At 40.0% G+C, this 20,000-nt stretch overlaps 1 protein-coding gene across 1 annotated transcript in view; it reads left to right on the top strand.

Annotated features, from left to right (window-relative positions):
• Nucleotides 1-6,083: 6,083 nt before the first annotated feature.
• LOC140931281 (endothelin-converting enzyme 1-like) overlaps nucleotides 6,084-20,000 on the top strand; it is a 28,823-nt gene continuing 14,906 nt past the window's right edge. Inside the window, exons 1-6 of the mRNA XM_073381055.1 lie at nucleotides 6,084-6,364; nucleotides 15,420-15,610; nucleotides 17,436-17,693; nucleotides 18,165-18,230; nucleotides 19,338-19,451; nucleotides 19,842-19,964. Coding sequence (XP_073237156.1) covers nucleotides 6,136-6,364; nucleotides 15,420-15,610; nucleotides 17,436-17,693; nucleotides 18,165-18,230; nucleotides 19,338-19,451; nucleotides 19,842-19,964 — 981 coding nt within the window. The 5' untranslated portion in view covers nucleotides 6,084-6,135. The remainder of the gene's footprint in view (nucleotides 6,365-15,419; nucleotides 15,611-17,435; nucleotides 17,694-18,164; nucleotides 18,231-19,337; nucleotides 19,452-19,841; nucleotides 19,965-20,000) is intronic.

The following is a 20,000-nucleotide window of genomic DNA, read 5'->3' as shown; positions in this document are numbered from 1 at the left end:
AATCCCAAGGCAGAACCCAAGAAAGGCACAATAAAAATATCCCCAAATAAAACTCTGCAATCTTTTATAAACGTTGCTGCATCACCAAAGATACATGTTCCTGTTACAGCTGCAATTATACGTTTTAACCATATCCGTGTTACACTGCGTAGAATACATAAACCTTGAGGAGAAAGTCCACATTCTGTAAAAAAAAAAGTCAGTTTCGTAAGTTTACACTGATTGTAGCGAATGAGCCATACACTAATCAATTGTACTTGCAAAAATCGACTTGGTTTCTCTTTAATTTTGTTTACTTTGATACCACAGTATTTTAAGAGGTTCAATTGATCAAAAACACGCTCAAAGAAATGAAATTTGAAGACAAAACAGTGAAATCCACTCAGCCTTCTCCTGTTCTCAGTGGTCTCCATGACTTCCTGATCTTTTCAAACCGTACGGCGCATGCGTGAAGCGTGGCAGTGACAGATGCTAATTAACAGATGCTAGGTATCAGTCTTTTTCGCCCAAGTCGGCAGTCAAATATATCCACGTCGGGCGAAGAAAGATTCAAATATCCCCCCCCCCCCCCTCGGGAGAACAAGATCAGTCAAATGCCCTACCCCAGGGCCAACAAAGACAATCAAATCCCCACCCCATGCCCTGCCTCCCCCCCCGCCGGCTTTACATTAGTGAGCTTAAGATCTGACGACGGCGAGATTCTACGACGGCAGACTTGGTCGAGGGGGCTTGGGGTGAGGTCGCCGTCGCAATGGTGCGAAAAATAGCATTAAGAAAGCTCGCGCGACGGCGGGTTGTTGTAGCGCCTTTTCCTGTTGAAGATTAGAAATAAATACAAGAGTGATGACTACTTTTAGAAAGGTTCGTGAATTGTTACTGACAAGTTTCGATGATGGCGACATTTCAGAAGATGAATATTTACTGTTGTATGATGTTAACAGATCTAAAAATCCGGATTTTCCCTACCAGAATTACGAAAATTTTGACCTCGAGAGGCTTGACGAAAAGATGAGTGACATAATCCATTGGACCTCAATTTAATGCCAAAACAGTCTACGATATCATAATTGTTAATAAACACATCAATAAACACAAGAAAAAACTTGTAAAACTTACTGGGTTGCTTTCTTTGTCGAGTTGACCGAGTCCATGGCGATTAACGAGTCAAACTGTTTAGAGAGGGCAAACAAATTTAATTAAAAAATACCGTGTTCAAATCGTTTAAGTCGCTTAGAAATTCGACAAAAATGGTCTACTGAGAATAAACTGTTAACAGTGCTAAAGAATTTCGCTCAAAATGTGTTTAAATGGCATTATTTTGATCAAGTTTACTCACGTTTTACACGCGACGGCAAAATGGCCTTCTTCACGTCACAGACAAGGCCGCTACGGCGGGAAACTTCGCAACGACGGCAGCCGGAAGTCTTTCTAGTAGTAATTTCACTTCCGCTCGCCGTCACAGACGTCTGCCGTCGTCGGATCTTAAGCAGGCTATTGATAGGTGCATAAATCCACTGTTTTAAGCGATTTTTGAAGTCCTTTGTTTTTTCTTATTCTCGTAAATCCAAGTATCGTTCCTTTTTTTCTCCTAACAAGCGATGTTGATTGAAAATTCGAGTAAAAATGTACTGTGAAAGGTTTGAACCCAGGAGTCATTTCAAAAGTAGGTTAAGTTTGATCGTCCGAGTGAACGTAGTCCTGAATAGGACTGTTGTTGACAGTGACTGACGTTTCGACAACCTGTGCGGTAGTCATCTTCAGTGTCAAAGTGAGTTGTATTACGTCAGTTGATCTTATTATACTCTGGTTATTGATCTGATTGGTCAGTTACGTCGCGATGTTATTAGTCGTCTGTCAGTTAAACCGTGATGTTATTGGCTATGAAGACTCGGTAATTGGTGCGTTTCGATCCGTCTATTGTCACAGTTAACAGTCGTCTATTGTTAATCAAATTGTCGGTTCTCCAGTCGTTCTCTCGTAGTTAGTTTAGCTTGATCTCGTCAATAAGTCCTGAATTGTTTTTACTTCGAAGAATGACAACAGCTGGAGACGCCGAGCGAGCGAACTCGTAAGTGAGAAATTTATTTGTACGTATTTAGGTAAGGCAAATCATATATCTTTAATATAGAGGAAATAAACTTTATATGGAAACAGCTATCACATCAGAATGTCTCTTTTTCCAATCTAAACTCTGACAGACACTCGGACTCGGTCATCTCATTCAGGTTGAAAGTTGAATAATCTTTGTGCGGAAAGCAGGTGTTTTTCCACTCGAAAAGGTCAGACAACACAAAAAATTCTCCATCGTCAATGAAATTAGACGTACGGCTTAAACATTAGATCTTGCATTGTTTTAAAAGACGCCATTGCGAAAAACTTTGTTGCGAACGAACATCACTGTTTTCATTTGTGTTTACATTCAGTGTCGTCGTCGTCGACCAGCCGACCGATTGCATCTTAAGTTTCCTTTTTCCTGCCGAAACTGACGTTCTGGTTCCAGTCTTTTCCCAGTCAACAGACGTCGTCGTCGTGAACTTCGTCGTGGTTCTTAAAGTTCCCTATTGTGTCACTAAAGGCAACATTTCTTTTCCTTCCTTGCTCGGTTTTGTTTCAGGAGCACGGACTTCGGTTTCTGTGAGTTTCATTTATTTCTGATTGCAATTTGTCTTTCAAGTTGTGTTGGTAGCCTCTGTCCATCATCAACCATCAAGCGTTCTTTTGAATTTTGAACACTTTCCTCAAACTCTTTTGACAAATCGGTGGGTGACAAGCCGCAAAATGTGTGCTGGAAGGTTTCCGTAGTCTTTACATCAAGGATAACTTTTTCGTTTAATCTTGTGACTTTGTCAACTGTGTCTAAAAACATTGTCTCAGTGAATTTCGGTGGTGAATTTAATAGTAGAATCATGTAAGTTTGCTTCCTCGAAGAAAGTTACGATGTCTGGTTTAAAGACGGTTTAGCTGCTTATAGACTTTGTGTTTCAATATATGACATGAAAATGTTGGCAGAGGAAACTGCTCTCTTTGTGCCCATCGCGGTACGGTGGGTTTGGAGGTAGAGCTTTCCATTGAACTGGAAAGAATTTTCTTTGAGGATTAATCTAAGCATTTGTCGCATATAATGTTTAGGACTAGGCGGGTTGTAGAAATTTTTGGCATACGCTCTGCAAACCGATTTCAATATCCTCGTTTTGTGGTACTGACTTGTAAAAAGACTTGTGACGTGGTATCTTTGGTTACTTCCTAGAAAGGTAGAAAAAATACAATATACTCTTCTTTCTGAAAAAAATATAGATAATGTCGGTCCATGTCGGTAGTCGGTTAATAATTTTCCTGTCGGTAGTCGGTAATTATTTTCGCGTTTTGTCGGTAGTCGGTAATATTTTTTGCACTTTGTCGCTAGTCGGTTAACCCCATTCACACCCTCTGTTAATACTCACAGAGAAAATTTAAACCAGAAAAATAATATTGTCATGTAGAATCATCAACATATACAAGACTCCTATCGACAACTATACAAATTGTTAACTGGCTGTACTAATAAGTTCTGGTAAGTTCTATTTTGTATCTTGCAACGATTTCACAAATTACTTGTTCCAGTTTATCTAGAAATTTGAAAAAGTTGAGATGTTTCGAAAGATGAAGATAAGTTGAGAACACTTAAATCGCCACTTTTTTTCATATTTGCCGGTTAAAATCGCGAAAATATAACCCTGCGAAATACTGTGTCGCCGAAATCGCGAAATTAGTTACCCTCCATAAGGAGTACTTCAACTTCCGGCCTCAAGCTTAAGCGCTCTGAAATCGGCAAGTAGAAAATTTAACGTGCCTGTCATACGGCTACAAACTTTTCGGTATATGATTAAGGCTTTTTAAATACTTTTATTAAATATCTTTTGTGCAAAAACCTTAGTCGCGAGCTTAAGTCACAGTAGTACAATACAATACAATACAATACAATACAATACAATACAATACAATAACTTTATTATATCTCCCTAAGGGGCTATTCTGAGATAAGTAACAAATTAAAGGAATAATAATTACCTTAAGTTACAAGCATCGTAAAAAACTAAGCTAAAGTCATTCCAAGCCTGAATTTCCTTCAGACGATTACTTGGAGTGGTTTTCACTCCCTCAGTAAGTGAGAAGAGAAAACAACTCGAAGTAATCGTCTGAAATTCACACTACATTCATTACAACTTATAGGCTAAATAGTTCACGCCTAATATTGTTTTTAAAATTACTGAACGGTTCGCTGTTTCTAGAGTTTATTAGCAAAGCGATATTTATTGAACGATAAAAAAGGAATAGTAGCAGTTCTACGGAGGGGATATAACATTGTAACTGATCTTTATTAACTATGTCCATCCGACCTTTGATGATCTCACTGGATAGATAATCAGATAATCAGATAATCTTATACAAAATAATCTTATCCCAAAGTGTGACATCCCGTAACTCCAGCTTACTCTTGACTTGGGGCCACTGTAACTTCCGTAATACTGGAATAACATGATCAAACTTCTTGGTGTTAGTCACAAGACGAGCGGCAAAGTTTTGCACCAGTTGCAGCTTTTGTAGGTTTTGCTTGAAGGTTCCAGCGCAGACCGTACAACAATGGAATTACTTACTAAATACAATCGAGTTTTAGGAGTCATTAACACTAAGAACAGGTCTGAGAACAGGTACTTAACCCTACTTACCCCGATCGAGCTGTCGAGGTAGCCAAAAGTCTCTGCGATCATGACCGCAACATGCGTGATTGTGCTTCATATTGAAGCAAGTCAGAGATGCAATCAGGTGCTGTGCCATCAAGGGATTTTAAAACTAGCAGAAGAATTTTATACGTTATCAGGACCAGTGGAGCTCTACTTTATCAACACAAACGGTAATGTGATTGAATTTTCTGGTGCGCGTTACAACGAGAGCCGCTGAATTTTAATCTGACCGTAAACTGAAAAGTGGCTGCTGCGGAAATCCATATAAAAGAACATTGCAGTTATTTTGACGTGACTAAAGCGTATACCACACTATAAGCACTATCCCCAGTGAGCTGCCCCCCCAGTGAGATACTTTATAATTTTGGCAATGTTCCCGAGATGATTTTTGCGCACGACTTGCAAATGGCTTTTAATAAATGATCTTGAACTCAGTGAAACACTGATCGAAAACGACAACAAGACTACGATTTGAAGGTATCGAAAAAACAGTCGTATCGGCCCGGGCCTGGACTCCAAGGGAGGTCTTGGACGATACCATCCAGTTATTGAACTCGTTGACACAATTTTCAATAAAGGATTTGCTTGCAGCGTTATGTCTGTATGCGTAAAGTTTGACTTTACACATACAGACATAAACATATGAAACCGTTTATCAGTGTGTTATGAAACGAATTTTAAAACTTTATTTCACACTGTAGACTGCAATTAAAGAAAGAAAATAGGATTTCCAGTTTGCAAAAGGAAACTTTCGCCGGCAGCCGGAAGCGTGGAAAGAGCCCTCGTGCCAGTCCTCCTCCGGCATCATACTGAGTGCTTGTTTTCTCGCCTATTCTTTATCCTCCTTAGATATGTATTTGCTCGCGACGAGATGATAAACTCTCATCTCGAGGACGAAGGCTACGCTTCGCGAGGAATTATTTTATGTAAGTTTAATATCATTGTTAGCTATTCATGTTGTTTTTACCTTCTCTTTGAGTTGACATGTAACCAACATTGTAATCAGCAATGCCATATGCCAATAAATTACATTGTATTGAATTAAGGGTGAAACGGGTGAACCTCAGGCTAAAGTGAAATGAAAATTAAATTTTGTGTTTTAATTGCCTTTATTCGGAAATATGTCGTAGTTTCATCCGTATACAGTCGAACCCCGCTTTACAGACAGCCACTTAATAGGGACACTCTGTTTAAACGGACAATTTGACTGTATTTTAAAATTCGAACATCATTTAAGAGCGTCATGTGGTGACCCGTGATTCGCACAGTTGCGTTACTTGACACAATTGCGTGACGACGAGCTGTCGCGCTCAAGTCAAGGTCTGAGTCAAGGTTACAGAATAAATAAGTAATCCAATATTATTGTTTTAGACCTTGTGTTGAGCAGCCACTCTGCCAAAGTATTCAGAGCAGAATGAAACGATTTGAAGAGGAGACAGTAGAGTTCAAAAGCAAACGACGAGGGAGGCCGGTTTGTTGGATCATCATATTGGCGGTTGCAACATTCGTCTTTCTCGTATTGTCTATTGTGTTTATCACGCTTTTCGCCTTGGAAAAATCGAAATCTACAGAAACTTCACCCACGTCTCCTGTTTCCGGGCAAAAATATTGCGGAACAAGAGCGTGTTTGGAGACCTCGTTAGGTGAGTTGATCAAGTTTCATTTGTTAGTATTAAATCGGAGCACTCAGCGAAGCAGAGAAATTCGTTTCATAGTCGTAAATCATACATTACACACAACCGCTTTTCAAAATACAGAATCGCGCCGCTTTCGTGTTTATTGAAGATAGTATAACTGCAGTACCAATTTTCTAGAAGCGCATGTTATCCGTTTGTAGGCCATGTTATTTTGTTTCAGAAAAAGCATTTTCGTGAATGTTTTGGTCGATGACATTCAGAACTATTTACTATCACCTGCTGATCTTAGAAGGAATTTACTGAAGTTGTCTGGTTTGTTTATTTAAAGCTTACTGCTAAGATACTCTGTATTTTGCGTTATTTTCCTTGAGCTAAAAGCATAATACCACACTTTTTTTCGCGTACTACTTTCATGAATTGTTATTAGTGTTTTTAGTGCCTCTCGATCATCCTGGTAATATTGAACCCAAGAAAGTCACGCGGTAAACATGTTGTATGAAGTTTAAAATAGCAAAAAAATATGTTAATTTACTTTTCGGAAGAAATTATTCTTCCTTGGGCAGGTCACTATCCCAAATTCAGAAAAAAAAACACGCACTCAAAAACTGCACGCGCAAGATACAACCTCTAAAATTAACATTTTATTACGAAAACAGGCACATTTCCGGTTTCCCATCGCTACTTTTCTGCAGCTTGGCACGGAAGGATAACATCATCAAGCACAGTGAAACACGATTACTGATTTCTATTTAGATGTTCTCAAAACATAGCCAAAAAAAGTCTTAATGATGCTGACAGTTTCGATGACTGCCAGCCATCTCTATCAAAACTTGAAAATATTTAAGACTTTTCTTGGCTATGTTTTGAGAACATTTAAATACTAGCCTAATTAATTCCTTCAAGAATTTACGATTACTGATTGGTTGATAATTATAAAATAAATATTGATGATCGGCGAAGCTGCAGCTCATACATAAAGCGCTTTTATTATGCTTTTTGAAAGAAAGCACTTCTGCCCGGCCGGCTTTCTGGCATGACTTTTAGCACTTCGTAAGGTCCTGTCCACGCGTAACGTATTTCCTCGAATAATAGCTGTGGTCACACTACAGAGTTTTACCTAGGTAAAACCGATTTACCTAGGGCAAATTCATCCAAAATCTCCCGAGGTAAATTCATCTCGGGTTTTGTTTTACCTAGGTAAAAATTCTGGGAAGGTCACACTACTGATATCGGCTCCCAAAGTTTTCACGCCAGTTGAATTTTTTGGAGTGTAAATTCAAGAAGCCAAAATGCGCAGGGATCTAGCTGATCAAAGAGATGCTTTTTTTCTTTTATCTCGCTGTTATTTCTTACGCTAATTCAACGTGCAAGGTGAAGAAAGGCGAAGACGTGGATGACTCGTGCCCCCAAAATTTCTTTCACAGCGTGATCTATGTCCGGTTCTGTCATCAAGACCTTCGCCGATGAGCGTCTATTGGCTAGCAACCTCGGTATTTCATTTTTCCCTCGCTATTGCTCGAGTCTATCTTTTTGTCGAGGGTCGAGGGTCGAGGGTTCCATGTCGAGGGCGAGGGTACCATGTCGAGGGTCGATGGTAACATTTTTTTTCCATTTTTTTTTTTATTTTGGAAAAGGTAATGATCGATGCAATCAATGTCATTTAAACAAATAAGAAGAATTTTAAAAACAAATGGCGCGTGAACATCTTCTAGTTGTTGGGTGGGTGAGGGGGGAGGGGTGGAATAGAGAAAAGCTCCGGGACATCCCAATTTGTTTTTGAAGAATTACATTTATAACACCCCGGAAACCCATACCACGAACAGAACACGTTACTTGAAAACACTGATTTAAAAAAAAATGTTGTAAACAAAATTTAAAATGTCGTAAAACAAGAATTAGTGCGATGAATTATGAATTTCTAGTCAAACCAACAAGAATGGAAGGAAAAAACTCTTATTGCGTTGTAAAATGTGTCATAAAATGTGTCATAAACGAACAAGTCAATCGTTGGAGTCTATCTTTTTGCAGAGCTATTAAAATGCGCGAACTCGCATGGAAATCACCACCCACTAACGCAGAGGTTTAAAATAGAATAATGCCTGGTAGCGACTTTCGGTGAGGTGAACATCGGCGTTTGCCGACGCTTTCCCATTAAAATACAATATATCTTTCTAGGCCACAATCGGTCATATTTATTTGTGAACGTGGACGTGGTGGACGTGAATAGGAAAAAAAAAACAGACGTACGGCTATGTCTCCCATTGATCCAATTAATTGTTTTACATTTGACACATTTCTACTAAAGATCTGTTGTTTTGCCAAGTTGGACATGAATAGGAAAAAACGGAGTACTGCGATAACGCCGTTTATCTTGAACCGTGAATACAAGTTTTTTATTCCCGAAAAAAAATCGACTGCGTTGCAAATTCTGTTTAACTGTTTGAAATGTTACAATGTCACACAAGGCCATTCCTGTACAATTTTTCTGTCGGTCGGGCAAGAAAAAATGGCATTGGGTTAGTGGAGTGATTTTTGGTTCTGTTTTGAGGATATTTTCCCTGGTATTTCAATTCAAGCTTTCTCTGTGATCTATTTTTCCGCGGTTTCTGATGTAAATTTACTACTTTTAACATCATGCAAGAAACTGGACAGTGTATTCCAAGTCTGTCTTTTGCGGAATTTTTTTTTCTTTAAACATTCATATAGTGTACACTCTTTTTTTCTTTTTTTGAAAGTTCGCATAATCGGTCTGCTTCGATCTGATCGCTGTTCGTGAATAAAAGCTCCCCTTTTCGTGCAAAATAGGAAATAATCGCTGAAGCCGTTGTGAAGAAAGTTTTTGCGAAGACACCTCTGATTTCTGTTTGAAATGCACACTAGGGATAAAGATGTGTACAAAATTAGTTTCGCCACATGACTTCCTATTGTCCCAGTGCCGCCATCAACTGCGCCGATAAGTGTTGGTTTTGCGTTCCTTTTGTGTTTCAGGATGTTTCAAATTTCTGCAGTGATACACTTTTTAAGCTGCAGAACATAACGTTGGTAATTAAAGGAGTTTATTATTGCGCGCGACTCGGGCGATAGCATCAACCATCTAAATCCCCCAACTACGCCCCCTGACACAAACAAAACACAATTCGCTTTTTGGCACGCAGAGAAATTTATTAAGGATACGAACAAAAGTAAACAACAGCAAATGATATGACTAATAAACCTCTCTGCCACCCTATAACATCAAATGAAATCACCCAGGGTGGGTGGGTGGGAAGAAGAAACGAAATAGTACGGTGCAAAACTCTGGTATACGCTCGAGGTAAAAACTAGCCTGCGTAGCAAGCGTTTCCTCGCGAGGTTCGTCTAGAAAGCTGGGACAAAAGCAAAAAAAAAAATGAATGACGGGGGAGGGGGAGGGGAACGAAGGAACTCCCCCTCCCCCTTCAACCTTCTTTTTTTGCTTCCGCTCTAGCTTTCGCGCAATAACTCGATTGGAAACGCTTGCTACGCAGGCTAGGAAAAAACTGACTCGAAATGAAACACGAAACTCCTATCACCTGATACTAAAGGGTGTGTGTTGCGCAATTGATCTCTTTGAACAAGTGCCTGTCCAAAGGGGGCAAATTATCACTCTAGCTACGCAACTACGTACCTAGGTCACGATTTCCGGTGTCGGTGATTATCGATGACTTGTATTTTAAAATTTCATGGCGAGTTTCTACCCCGGGGTTTCTACTTCATTGAAAGCACGACAATTCGGTCGCATACAGTGGGATAGCTTAAAAACCAAGAATCGGTGAAATATCCATATTCAAACTACCCCACTGAACAGCCAAGCAAGGCAGAGAAGAGGCAGACATGAGTGAAATATAAGCCGCGAAACAGAGGCACCCAACCACGGTTACCTCCTAAGAGCTCCTAAATGCATTGAAAACACTTTTTCGCTTATCCAGAGTACTTTCAAATCTCTAGAAATGCATTCTAAGCGGCGCTATAAAAGTTGTATCTGTTCGGTCGTCCTAAGGCAACTTGAATCTTTTCGAAATCACTTAGGGCCTCAGTATTATTTTCCCGAAAATTTTAGATGCAATTTTAGGTTTTACGAAAGTGAGAATTTTTCTGATTCCCCTCTCTATCGCATTTTCTAATCCGAAAATTTTAGATTTCCTTTTTCTACGAAAAATAGGCTAAATTGGGGACTGAAATGTGAAAAACTAAACTTTAGAAAATCGTAGGGAATTAATTAGATAAGCTACGAAAACTGTACATGGAAATTTTTAGCCTTCCTCAAGTAACAGAAAATTGTAAGCAATTTTTGCTTCTCCGAACAGATATTTTACAGAAAGCAGTTTTTCGGTGCCCCTGCCTAAGCTCTATGACATTTTTTTTAGGCACAACCTGTCTACCTTCACAGGAAGAGAGAAGGTTCTTTACTTTTAAGCGAATTCGAATGTCCACTTACTATTTTAATTAAACAACAACAACAACAACAATAACATCACATTTTCTTTATGGATGTCTCGGAGCTTTTCTCTATCCCCCCCCCCCCCCACACCCAACAACTAGAAGATGTTCACGCGCCATTTGTTTTTTAAATTCTTCGTATTTGTTTTAATGACATTGATTGCATCGATTATTACCTTTTCCAAAAAAAAAATTGGGAAAAAAAATGTTACCCTCGACCCTCGACATGGAACCCTCGACCCTCGACCCTCGACAAAAAGATAGACTCCTATTGCTTTGGGGTAGCTGTCAATGGAAACTCTATTGCCTCGAGATATATCCAAGACCCAGACGATAAAATTTCCCCGAGGTAAGTTACCTAGGGAAAAATCGGTCACACTTAAAATTTTCACTCGCCCCATTTCCTCCTCTCGTCGGGAAGTTTCAACATGACGCTTTCGCGAGCAAATTGCGCGCTCAAAGAAAACGCCTGCACTGCAGGCTACACTTAAAAAATCAAGTTTCCCTAGGTAAACTGTCAACAAGTCATGTTTACCTAGGTAAAAAGTCTGTAGTGTGACCACAGCTAATAGCCAGGGGCCATTATTATTTTTTCCGCACCAAAGGGCGCGATTATTCGCTGGCAGGCGATTATTTCAGACCTTGCGTAACCACTCGAAGCAAATCGACCATTTATATTCATCGAACTTAATCGAACTCAATCGAACTTGATCGAAAGACTGGGTTCTATTGAATTATATTGAATTATATCTGAATTATATTGTATATTGTAGATATTTTATAATTTAGATTTTTTTTTATATTCTTTTTTGTAATTAGGTAGCGCTTTGGACAATTATTGGATTTTAGCGCTATATAAATAAAATTATTATTATTATTATTATTATTATTATTATTATTATTGTTATAAAGCTCAGTAATCGAACACAATCGAACTCTTACAGAAAAAGTTTTAGTAATCGGGCGTGTTTAAAACATGAAATGGCGAAATGATGAAATGACTAAAGTTACGGTATTTAGAAATATTACATATTTTTCTCAGTTTGACCGGTTTCTCTACCTACTATTCGGTCGGTGGAGTTATCTCGCGCATTCTCGACCCGAACTCTACACCAATAACCTAAACCAGATGAGTCATCGATATGTCAGCGGCGTCTTACGGAATGATTAAAACCCTCGACTTCCGCTCACTTGATCGCAGCGAGGATGTTATATTTGATTTAGTTTGAGTTATAAAACGGCCAATATTGTCCTTTCCAGTTTATATTGCTAAAAAAATGTTGAATCTGTAATGACCTAGCCTGCAGTTCAGGCGTTTTCTTTGAGCGCGCAATTTGCTCGCGAAAGCGTCATGTTGAAACTTCCCGACGAGAGGTAAGGGTTACTATTTCTACTCTCCCCAATCTTCCACTGTCGTAAAATCAAAGATGGCGGCTACAACATCATAACGAACACGAACAAGGTTTCGCCCACCCAAAATACGCCTGCACTGCAGGCTAGTAATAACCCAGCTGTATTGCATTGAACGAGGCGGCCTATGGTCTTTCCGAGGAACGCTGGTTTCGGTCGATGTCATTTAATGTCAACACGTCACGAAATCCTATCTAACATTGACCGAAACGCGAAACCTAACCGGAACTCGGCGGAGTGCTGCTCCGGAAAAACCTAAATAAAATAAATTAAATTCCGCGAGAGTGCGAATCCCATCCCAGTTTTATTGCTGTCATTAGAGTCTCAATCAATCTGACATTGGCTAGTGGTTGGAGATCCCAGGGGGGGAGGGGGGGTACTCGATATATCCTCTGGTGGGGAGTTGCGGCCCGGCCCCTCATACCCTGACCCTGTTTAAGACAAGAATCGGTGATTTTCCTACCCTGTTTAAGACAGAATTCCGATTTTTGATACCCTGTTTAAGACATTTGACCCGAAACCATGCCCTGTGTGACAGTGTGAGACAATTAATAATATCGAAACTCTTTCTTATTTAATCCACTGGCAATCACAAAACTATTTACAGCTGTTTAAGACAAAAATTGATAAAATCGATACCCTGATTAAGACAACAAATGATAAAATCGATACCCTGTTTAAGACAAAAATCCCGAAAAACATACCCTGGCTGGCCGGACGTCCCCATTAAGCCCTTATAAGGGAGTACCCCCCCCCCCCCCCCCGGGTTGGAGATTCACCAAGAGGACAATTGGGCAGGCACGGATCCAAACCGGTTTCCACCGTTTTACCGAAATCGGTCGGAATATCGAGAAACCCAGGAAGGGAGACTTCAGGGCGCCGGTGTTAAAATCCATAAAAATTCCCGGGGGAGCAAGAGTTTCGGCTGTATTATTTTCCCCGACAATTTTAGATGCATTTTACAGCTTTTATAAGAAGGTTTGGTTATTTGAGGCTCTGCCATGTCGCTCGTGTGTATTTTAAAACGTCTCGTCTCGGTGTTTATAAATGCTTCACATCGCTGTCCGAAATTGAACGAGAATTCTTTGTCTTTGTCGGGATTTTAGAAAAGAGGGATAGCAATGCGTTGTGTAGAAACCATTACGGACAGTTCTGCAATTTCTCAGTCAACATTTCGCGTATCGAACACTGATACATCGCCACTGACCTGACACCGGCCAAGTTTCTCAAATGTGAGGGGTAGGTAGGCTGTACGCGGTAAATAAATAAATCACTAACTAGGCGCTCTCTGAAGCGCAAAAAAAATTGACGAAAAATTCTTTTTCTTGGCATTCAGACTGGTGATAAATTAGCCAAACCAACGTTCTTTGTCGCTTATTCTCGGCCGGGGGGGGGGGGGGTTACTCCTGGTAATTCTTGGTGGGGGTGTGCGGCCCGGTTCTCCAAATCCTGACCCGATTTCAGACCAAAAAATGTAATTTTCCACACTCGTTTTCAGACCAGACCTCTAAAATTCATACCCGTATTCAGGCCTAGCCTTTAGGCAGAAATTATGTTATCATTACTTAGATTAGATCGCAAACAAACTGAAAATTCTTCAATCCATTTCGAATTGGCATATTTTTCTTGCTTTCTTACTCATATGGAATTGAAACGATAAAGACGTTCATACACTCCAGTAGTTCCCTCACAAACCATACCCGATTCCGGACCAAAATGGGCAAAGTGCATACCCGTTTTCAGACCCAAACGGCGCAAGAACCCTACCCGATGGGGTGGCACATACCTATATAGCTTATATATAGAGGATATTACACGGTGGCAAAACAATATTTTACGAGCGAGCGCAGCGAGTGAGTAAAATATTGTTTTTGCCACGAGAAAATAAAATTCATATCTTCAAGCCGCCGTGTAATGTTCTTTTTATTACATAGGCAAAAAGACATCGATAAAATAATAGAGGGAGATCACCGAAATTTACGTCATCGATAAACTCACGTGTGAGATTATCGAAAATAAACCACTCTGGTCTCGGATGTAGTTTTCATGAATTTTACGAGTGGTATATTTCCCAGTAAAACACTCGTGTCTATAAAATAAAAGGGAGTATCCCCCGGGTATTCACGGCTTTGCCGTCACTGTCGCAATATCCCAGGGAGGTTGTCTCTTGTCGCGATTTCATTTTACGCTTTGTCGCTACTTTTTGGATCATGTCGCTTGTCGGAATTTACCCTGGCAGGGTCTCTTTTTTCATTGTCGTCCCCCACACAGTTTCCAATCAGAAAAATATAGCTTAACTTAATGGGATGGAAAGTGTGAAAAATTCAGCATTCTTCTACAACTTTTCCAGAGTCAAAAAAAAATTGCTAACAGTTCTACAAATAAACTAGGGTATTAGTAGGAGGCAAAGAAATAACAACTGGACGAAACCAGGAGCCAATCCTCCTGACACGACAAAAAGAGGGAGTCTTTTGTTTTTACTGTTAAGGAAAGTCATTTCGCCATTTCGGGCTTTTAAACACGCCCTAATCAGCAAACTCTGTTACCTGAGTCATGAATTGTTCGATCACTAGTATGTAAGGTTCATTATTTTCAAGTTCTGTTCAAGAGAACATGACTTCTTGTTCTTCATGTTTTCTTATTACATTTGAGTCTATTATCTTTCCCTTTTTTGGAGAAGAGGACAAGCCAAATACCGAAATCGCGTTGTTCGTAGTCTGCTTGGGGCTCGGTAAAGGTGAATAAGCCGCGCGGCGCAAGAAGGCATGGACGGCGGTCGTTCTCGGCCGCACATTTGCCAACCCCAGGGGCTACCCTGGAGCTGTAGGGGCATGATCGCAGGTGAAATTGACTGATGCATAAATTTGTAACCCCTCTCTTCCCCCCTCCCCACCCCAAGAAAAAGTCTACGGATCGAACAAATTTCAAACGCCAAAAAATTTCCATTTTTTTTTTCCATTTTCTACATGACGCGAGTATCATTGGTTAGGGGGTAAAGAGCATGCATTCCAATAGGGGAACCTCTTTTGTCCCTTCATTTTTACTTCTGAAGCTAACTGTGTGTAGCTTCCTTGGACCATGAGCGAATCATGCACGCCACCAGGAGCCGATTAATAATCGGCTCCTGACGCCACAGTCTGAGTAGCTTATGTTCGCTTACTGTTATTCCAATTCTTTTATTTGTCTCTTCCAGAAACCTTAAAGCAGCTCAACCAGAGCGCTGACCCTTGCACTGATTTTTACGAATACGCATGTGGTGGCTGGGAGGATGACAATGCTTTAGAGCCTGGGGAGACCTCGGTCACTGGCTTTTCAATCATCAGAGAAAAGAGCTTCAATGTATTGAAGGAAGCCCTTGCCAACGCCGAGAAGAATTATTCAGATGTGAGGAATTTTTTGTCATTTGTGCACTATGAAATCTTATTTCTATGCCTTGTAGGGGAGCGTTCTTTTTGGGAAAACCGCGTCTAGCAGGGGCGGCGCCGGGAATTTTCCTTGTTGGGGCATAACTGGCAGATGGGAATATGTATAATATTGGCGCGATAGGGGCAATGGCGAGTGCCGAAGGCACGAGAAACTAAGGGGGTACAGGGGCATGTTCCCCCAGGAAATTTTGAAAATGAGTACTCTAGGATGTAATCTGCTGAAATCTGATTGCTAAAATTTGGGAAACACTAGGATTTTATTGTGGTCAGCAAAGAAAGAAAAATTTAATGACCTTTTCAAGCTTAGCAAAAAAACTTGTCAAACTTGAATACTTTCGTAGAAAATTAACAATTGTCAGTTTGTTTTAGCGTTCAACACATGGTTTGGGAAAGTTTTAATTGGCATTGAATTTTCCAAAGCGTTTTTCCCCGTCACTTGATGCTGAACAGGCGCAGAACTAGCATAAATGCTGACCGATTTCCTAAACGGGCGCCGAAAAATCAAGCTTCTAGGGGGGACCGCGAAAAATTATTTTGGATTTCTTTTCCCACACGTCTTTTGACAGGGGCACCCAACGAGAATATAGTTCAAAACCACTTAAACATAGCATTGTTAAACGTATTTTAGTATTTAAACGGTAGATATAGGCATATTTTTATCCCCTCGAAATTTTCCATCTGTTCGGATTTCCTAGCTGAAAGTATAGTGATCCGAAAATTATAGGGATCAAAACTTACCTTTCCGAAAATTTCAGCCAGAAAAGACTCCCGAAAATTCTTGGTGACCTTTTAAGGGTAAAAATCCGCTAAAAATTGGCAATTATACCATTTTTTAGATGTTCGAAAATCCTAGGAGAGGCAGGCAAGCAAGAATTGTAGATCGCAAATCGTCTTCCGAACAGATATTTTCCGAAAATTGTCGTTGGGTGCCCCAGTTTTGAGTCATTCAGACAAGATATTTACTGTCTGCCAAAACCATTTGACAGATTTCAACTTGGAAAATTTTTTTGTTCAATTAAAAATATATTTATCATGAAAAATCTGACCGATTTCTATAAAACAGTGGAAACCGGTGTGGATCCGCGCCTGCTGAAACAAACTGATTTTCAATATCTGCCCGCATGTTCAATTTGCCAGTCATTTTCTTGTAAACGTAGAGAATCATGCAGAGATTCAATCTTTCCTGCGACATAGTTGTTCGAAGATACGTCTTGAGCCTTCTAAGGGCAGAGGCCGAGCGCTCACTCACAGCATTCGTGGCAGGTACAACAAGAAGAAAAACTTCTGATAAATAATCAACAGCTGCACTAGATCGAGGAGGTTTCTGTCTCAGTACCAAGCTGCGCTCTGAGAGTTTGTGGTTGTGGCAGCAGCGAATAGCACTCTAAGATGTCAACGGACGGGATCCTTCCGCAGTTTTTAAACACAGAATTACGGGTAGAACCGCTCAGATAAATCTTAAAAATAGTCTTACTTTGATACTTTCTCTTCGTGGCGACGAACCAAGCGACTGTTAATCCTCTAGCCTGCGTAGCTGGCGGTATTGTGTGGGTGCGAGATTAAAGTTTTGGCGGCGGAGCCGTGTTCCAAAAAAAGGGAGTAGGGACGAGGCGGTTGAAATAGTATTTCTCGCGGCTTCGCCGCTCGTGACGGCTCCGCCGTCAAATCTCACTCGACTATATTACAACGGCTCCGCCGCCAAATGTGACTCGACTACTACAAAATACCGCCAGCTACGCAGGCTATTAATCCTCCTGAGCAAAAATTCATTCCTTTCCTATCAGAATGAAGCCGTGATGAAAACCGTGAAATTTTACAATGTTTGCTTGGACGAAGCTTCTGTCAACAGGCGAGGTGACGCTCCACTGAAAGATTTGATCGACAGAATGGGAGGATGGAACGTGACAGGTAACATGACGCCTTTGTCGACAATGAACATCGCGCAGAGGATTGGCAAAATAACCAGTGAGCTGTTTATCAAGCCGTTCATAAACGTCAAAGTTTTCTATGATCCTCATGACTCCAGCAAACATATAATACAAGTAAGAACTACTGTTGTTTGGTTACAGTTAGATAGCCCCTCAAATAGCCCAGTTAGAAGAGCATCGGGCTGCAAACTTTAGGAAGTCGCGGTTTTCAAAGGGCCATCACTAACAAGAATACATGTCACGTGTCTCCTCAGTAATAGATTACAGACGACGTTAAATACTATTGCAGGGTTCGTACAGAGTCTTCCATTGTCATGAAAAAACTTGGTTCCTGCGTTTTTCAAGGCCTCCATTGGTCATCTTTTTGATAACCTCGAGTCTGGAAAAAGAAATTGTTTTGGAAAAAAAAGTCTGGAAAAAGTATTGAATTTTGGATCCAAAAAATCGGTACGAACTGGTTACTGCAAATTGGTGGTGAGATATAAGCTACTTTATGCTCTGATGACTCCATACAAATCCTTCTAAAACTGACCTGGATTGTGAATCAATCGAATATGTCTTAACTTCTTCCATTTTTTATTGAAGCTTGCTCCAGGAGAACTGGGAATGAATAAGGCCTACTACACCAAGAACTCATCGGATTATTGGGCCGTAAGTACTACAAGAAATGAAAACCTTACTAACAATTTCCTTTGCAGTCGTGCAGAGGACAGAAAAAAAAAGGAAAAAAAGCTTGATGAACATGCAGAGTTGTTTTGCTAAAGCTTTTTGGACTTTCTTGTTGCTGTAGATCGGGAATCCAAAGCTCCCTCGTTACCTTTATTTCTACAACTCGGATGGCTCCCAATTGATGATAGAATTAAATTTATGCTTGCAATTGCTACTATTGTCTTAAAATCTTTAAATGGTCTCCCGCCAAGTTATATAATTGACTTGATATTACCGTTCAGTAAAGTACATAACATCGATACGCGTTGGAGCCAGGAGGAACTTGAAACTCCCGAAAGCCAACACTAACTCCGGCAAACGTACCTTTGCTTTCCTCGCTTCTAGTGAATGGAACTTGCTGCCGGATTATGTCAAAACCTCAACATCGCTTTCCTCGTTCAAAAAAAAAAACTATTTGATGGGGTGGCCTTCTTCCATCTCAAAGAAGGCTGATTCTTTTTATACAGACTCGTACATAATGTCCGTGCCTCTCTTGTGTTCTAGTGATTTCCTTATTGATCACATTTTATAAAATTTATAATGTTTATATTATGTATATAAATATATAGATATTATTTTTATTGGTATGCATTTTTTATTCTTTTTTAGTATTAGATTATAATTATCATTTTTGAAAATATTACTTTTTCTTTTCTTTTTTTTCTTTTTTAATTTAGCAGGGCTCTAATGAAAATTACTTTGTGTAATTCTGGTTTTCAACCTGTCTTATGATGATCGCTAACCCAGTTTCGATTGTATTTCGGTTGAATTACTACAACTGCAATATTTTCTTTGTTATTTTTGGAAATCTTGACGCACCATGCACGCGAAGTAATGGTTGTGTCATAAATTCGACTTTAGTTTCCGAATCCCTTTCCGAATAATAGTCGAGAACCGAATGCCGGGCGACGCCCATGTGCGCATGCTTATGTATTTACGTACAGCCTAGGGAACGAAGACTAAGCCGAGTATATACCTGGTTGCTAGGACAGCCTCTTGGCTACCAAAAAACAACTGACATTGTTTTTTTTTGTCATTGATTTATTGAAGGTTCGTGATGCCTACAAGACGTACATGAAAAAAGTAGCTAAGCTTCTTGGGGGTGGTCCCGACTCTGATGAACAGATGATGAAAGTCTTTGAACTGGAGCGTCAGTTAGCAGGGGTGAGTATTTGTTGGTTTTCATTAGAATAAAAGTAAATACACATAGGTTTTGAATTTGTCTGATAGATCCAGTACTTATACTGTATTTTGTCAGCACGACGACGTTGAACCACAGGCAGACCACCCTCTGTTCGTGTGACAGTTGTTGTTGGAGTAAATTGTAGCTGCCGTAACGTTCATCTGTATTTCGTCTATTCAGTACAAAAGATCAATGCCCAGATTTCAATAACAACAACTGTCATACGGACAGAGGGTGGTCTGCCTGTGGTTGGACTTTTACGAATGGGGTTAAACTTTCGAGTGTTTATTTTAATTTTGTTGGAAATTTAGTTGAATTAATATGTTTGGTTTGGAGAAAAAAACTTTTTAGCTTTTTGCTCCTCTTCACAGCTAGATAAAGACGCTGAAGCAAGTAATATCATCGAAACTTTGAAGAAATACCTTCCTGCTGGTGTAGCGACCTTGGAATTGAGAACAACGTTGGATCAAGTCTCTCGTTTGTCTAAAATTGAAGTAAGCGTAAAGCACGATTTCAGTTCTAGTTGTCGC

This window comes from Porites lutea, chromosome 3 (assembly GCF_958299795.1).
Source record: "Porites lutea chromosome 3, jaPorLute2.1, whole genome shotgun sequence".
In the NCBI taxonomy this organism is placed as follows: domain Eukaryota; kingdom Metazoa; phylum Cnidaria; class Anthozoa; order Scleractinia; family Poritidae; genus Porites; species Porites lutea.
Note: the sequence above shows the minus strand (reverse complement) of the source record. Positions and strands in the feature narration are given on the sequence as shown.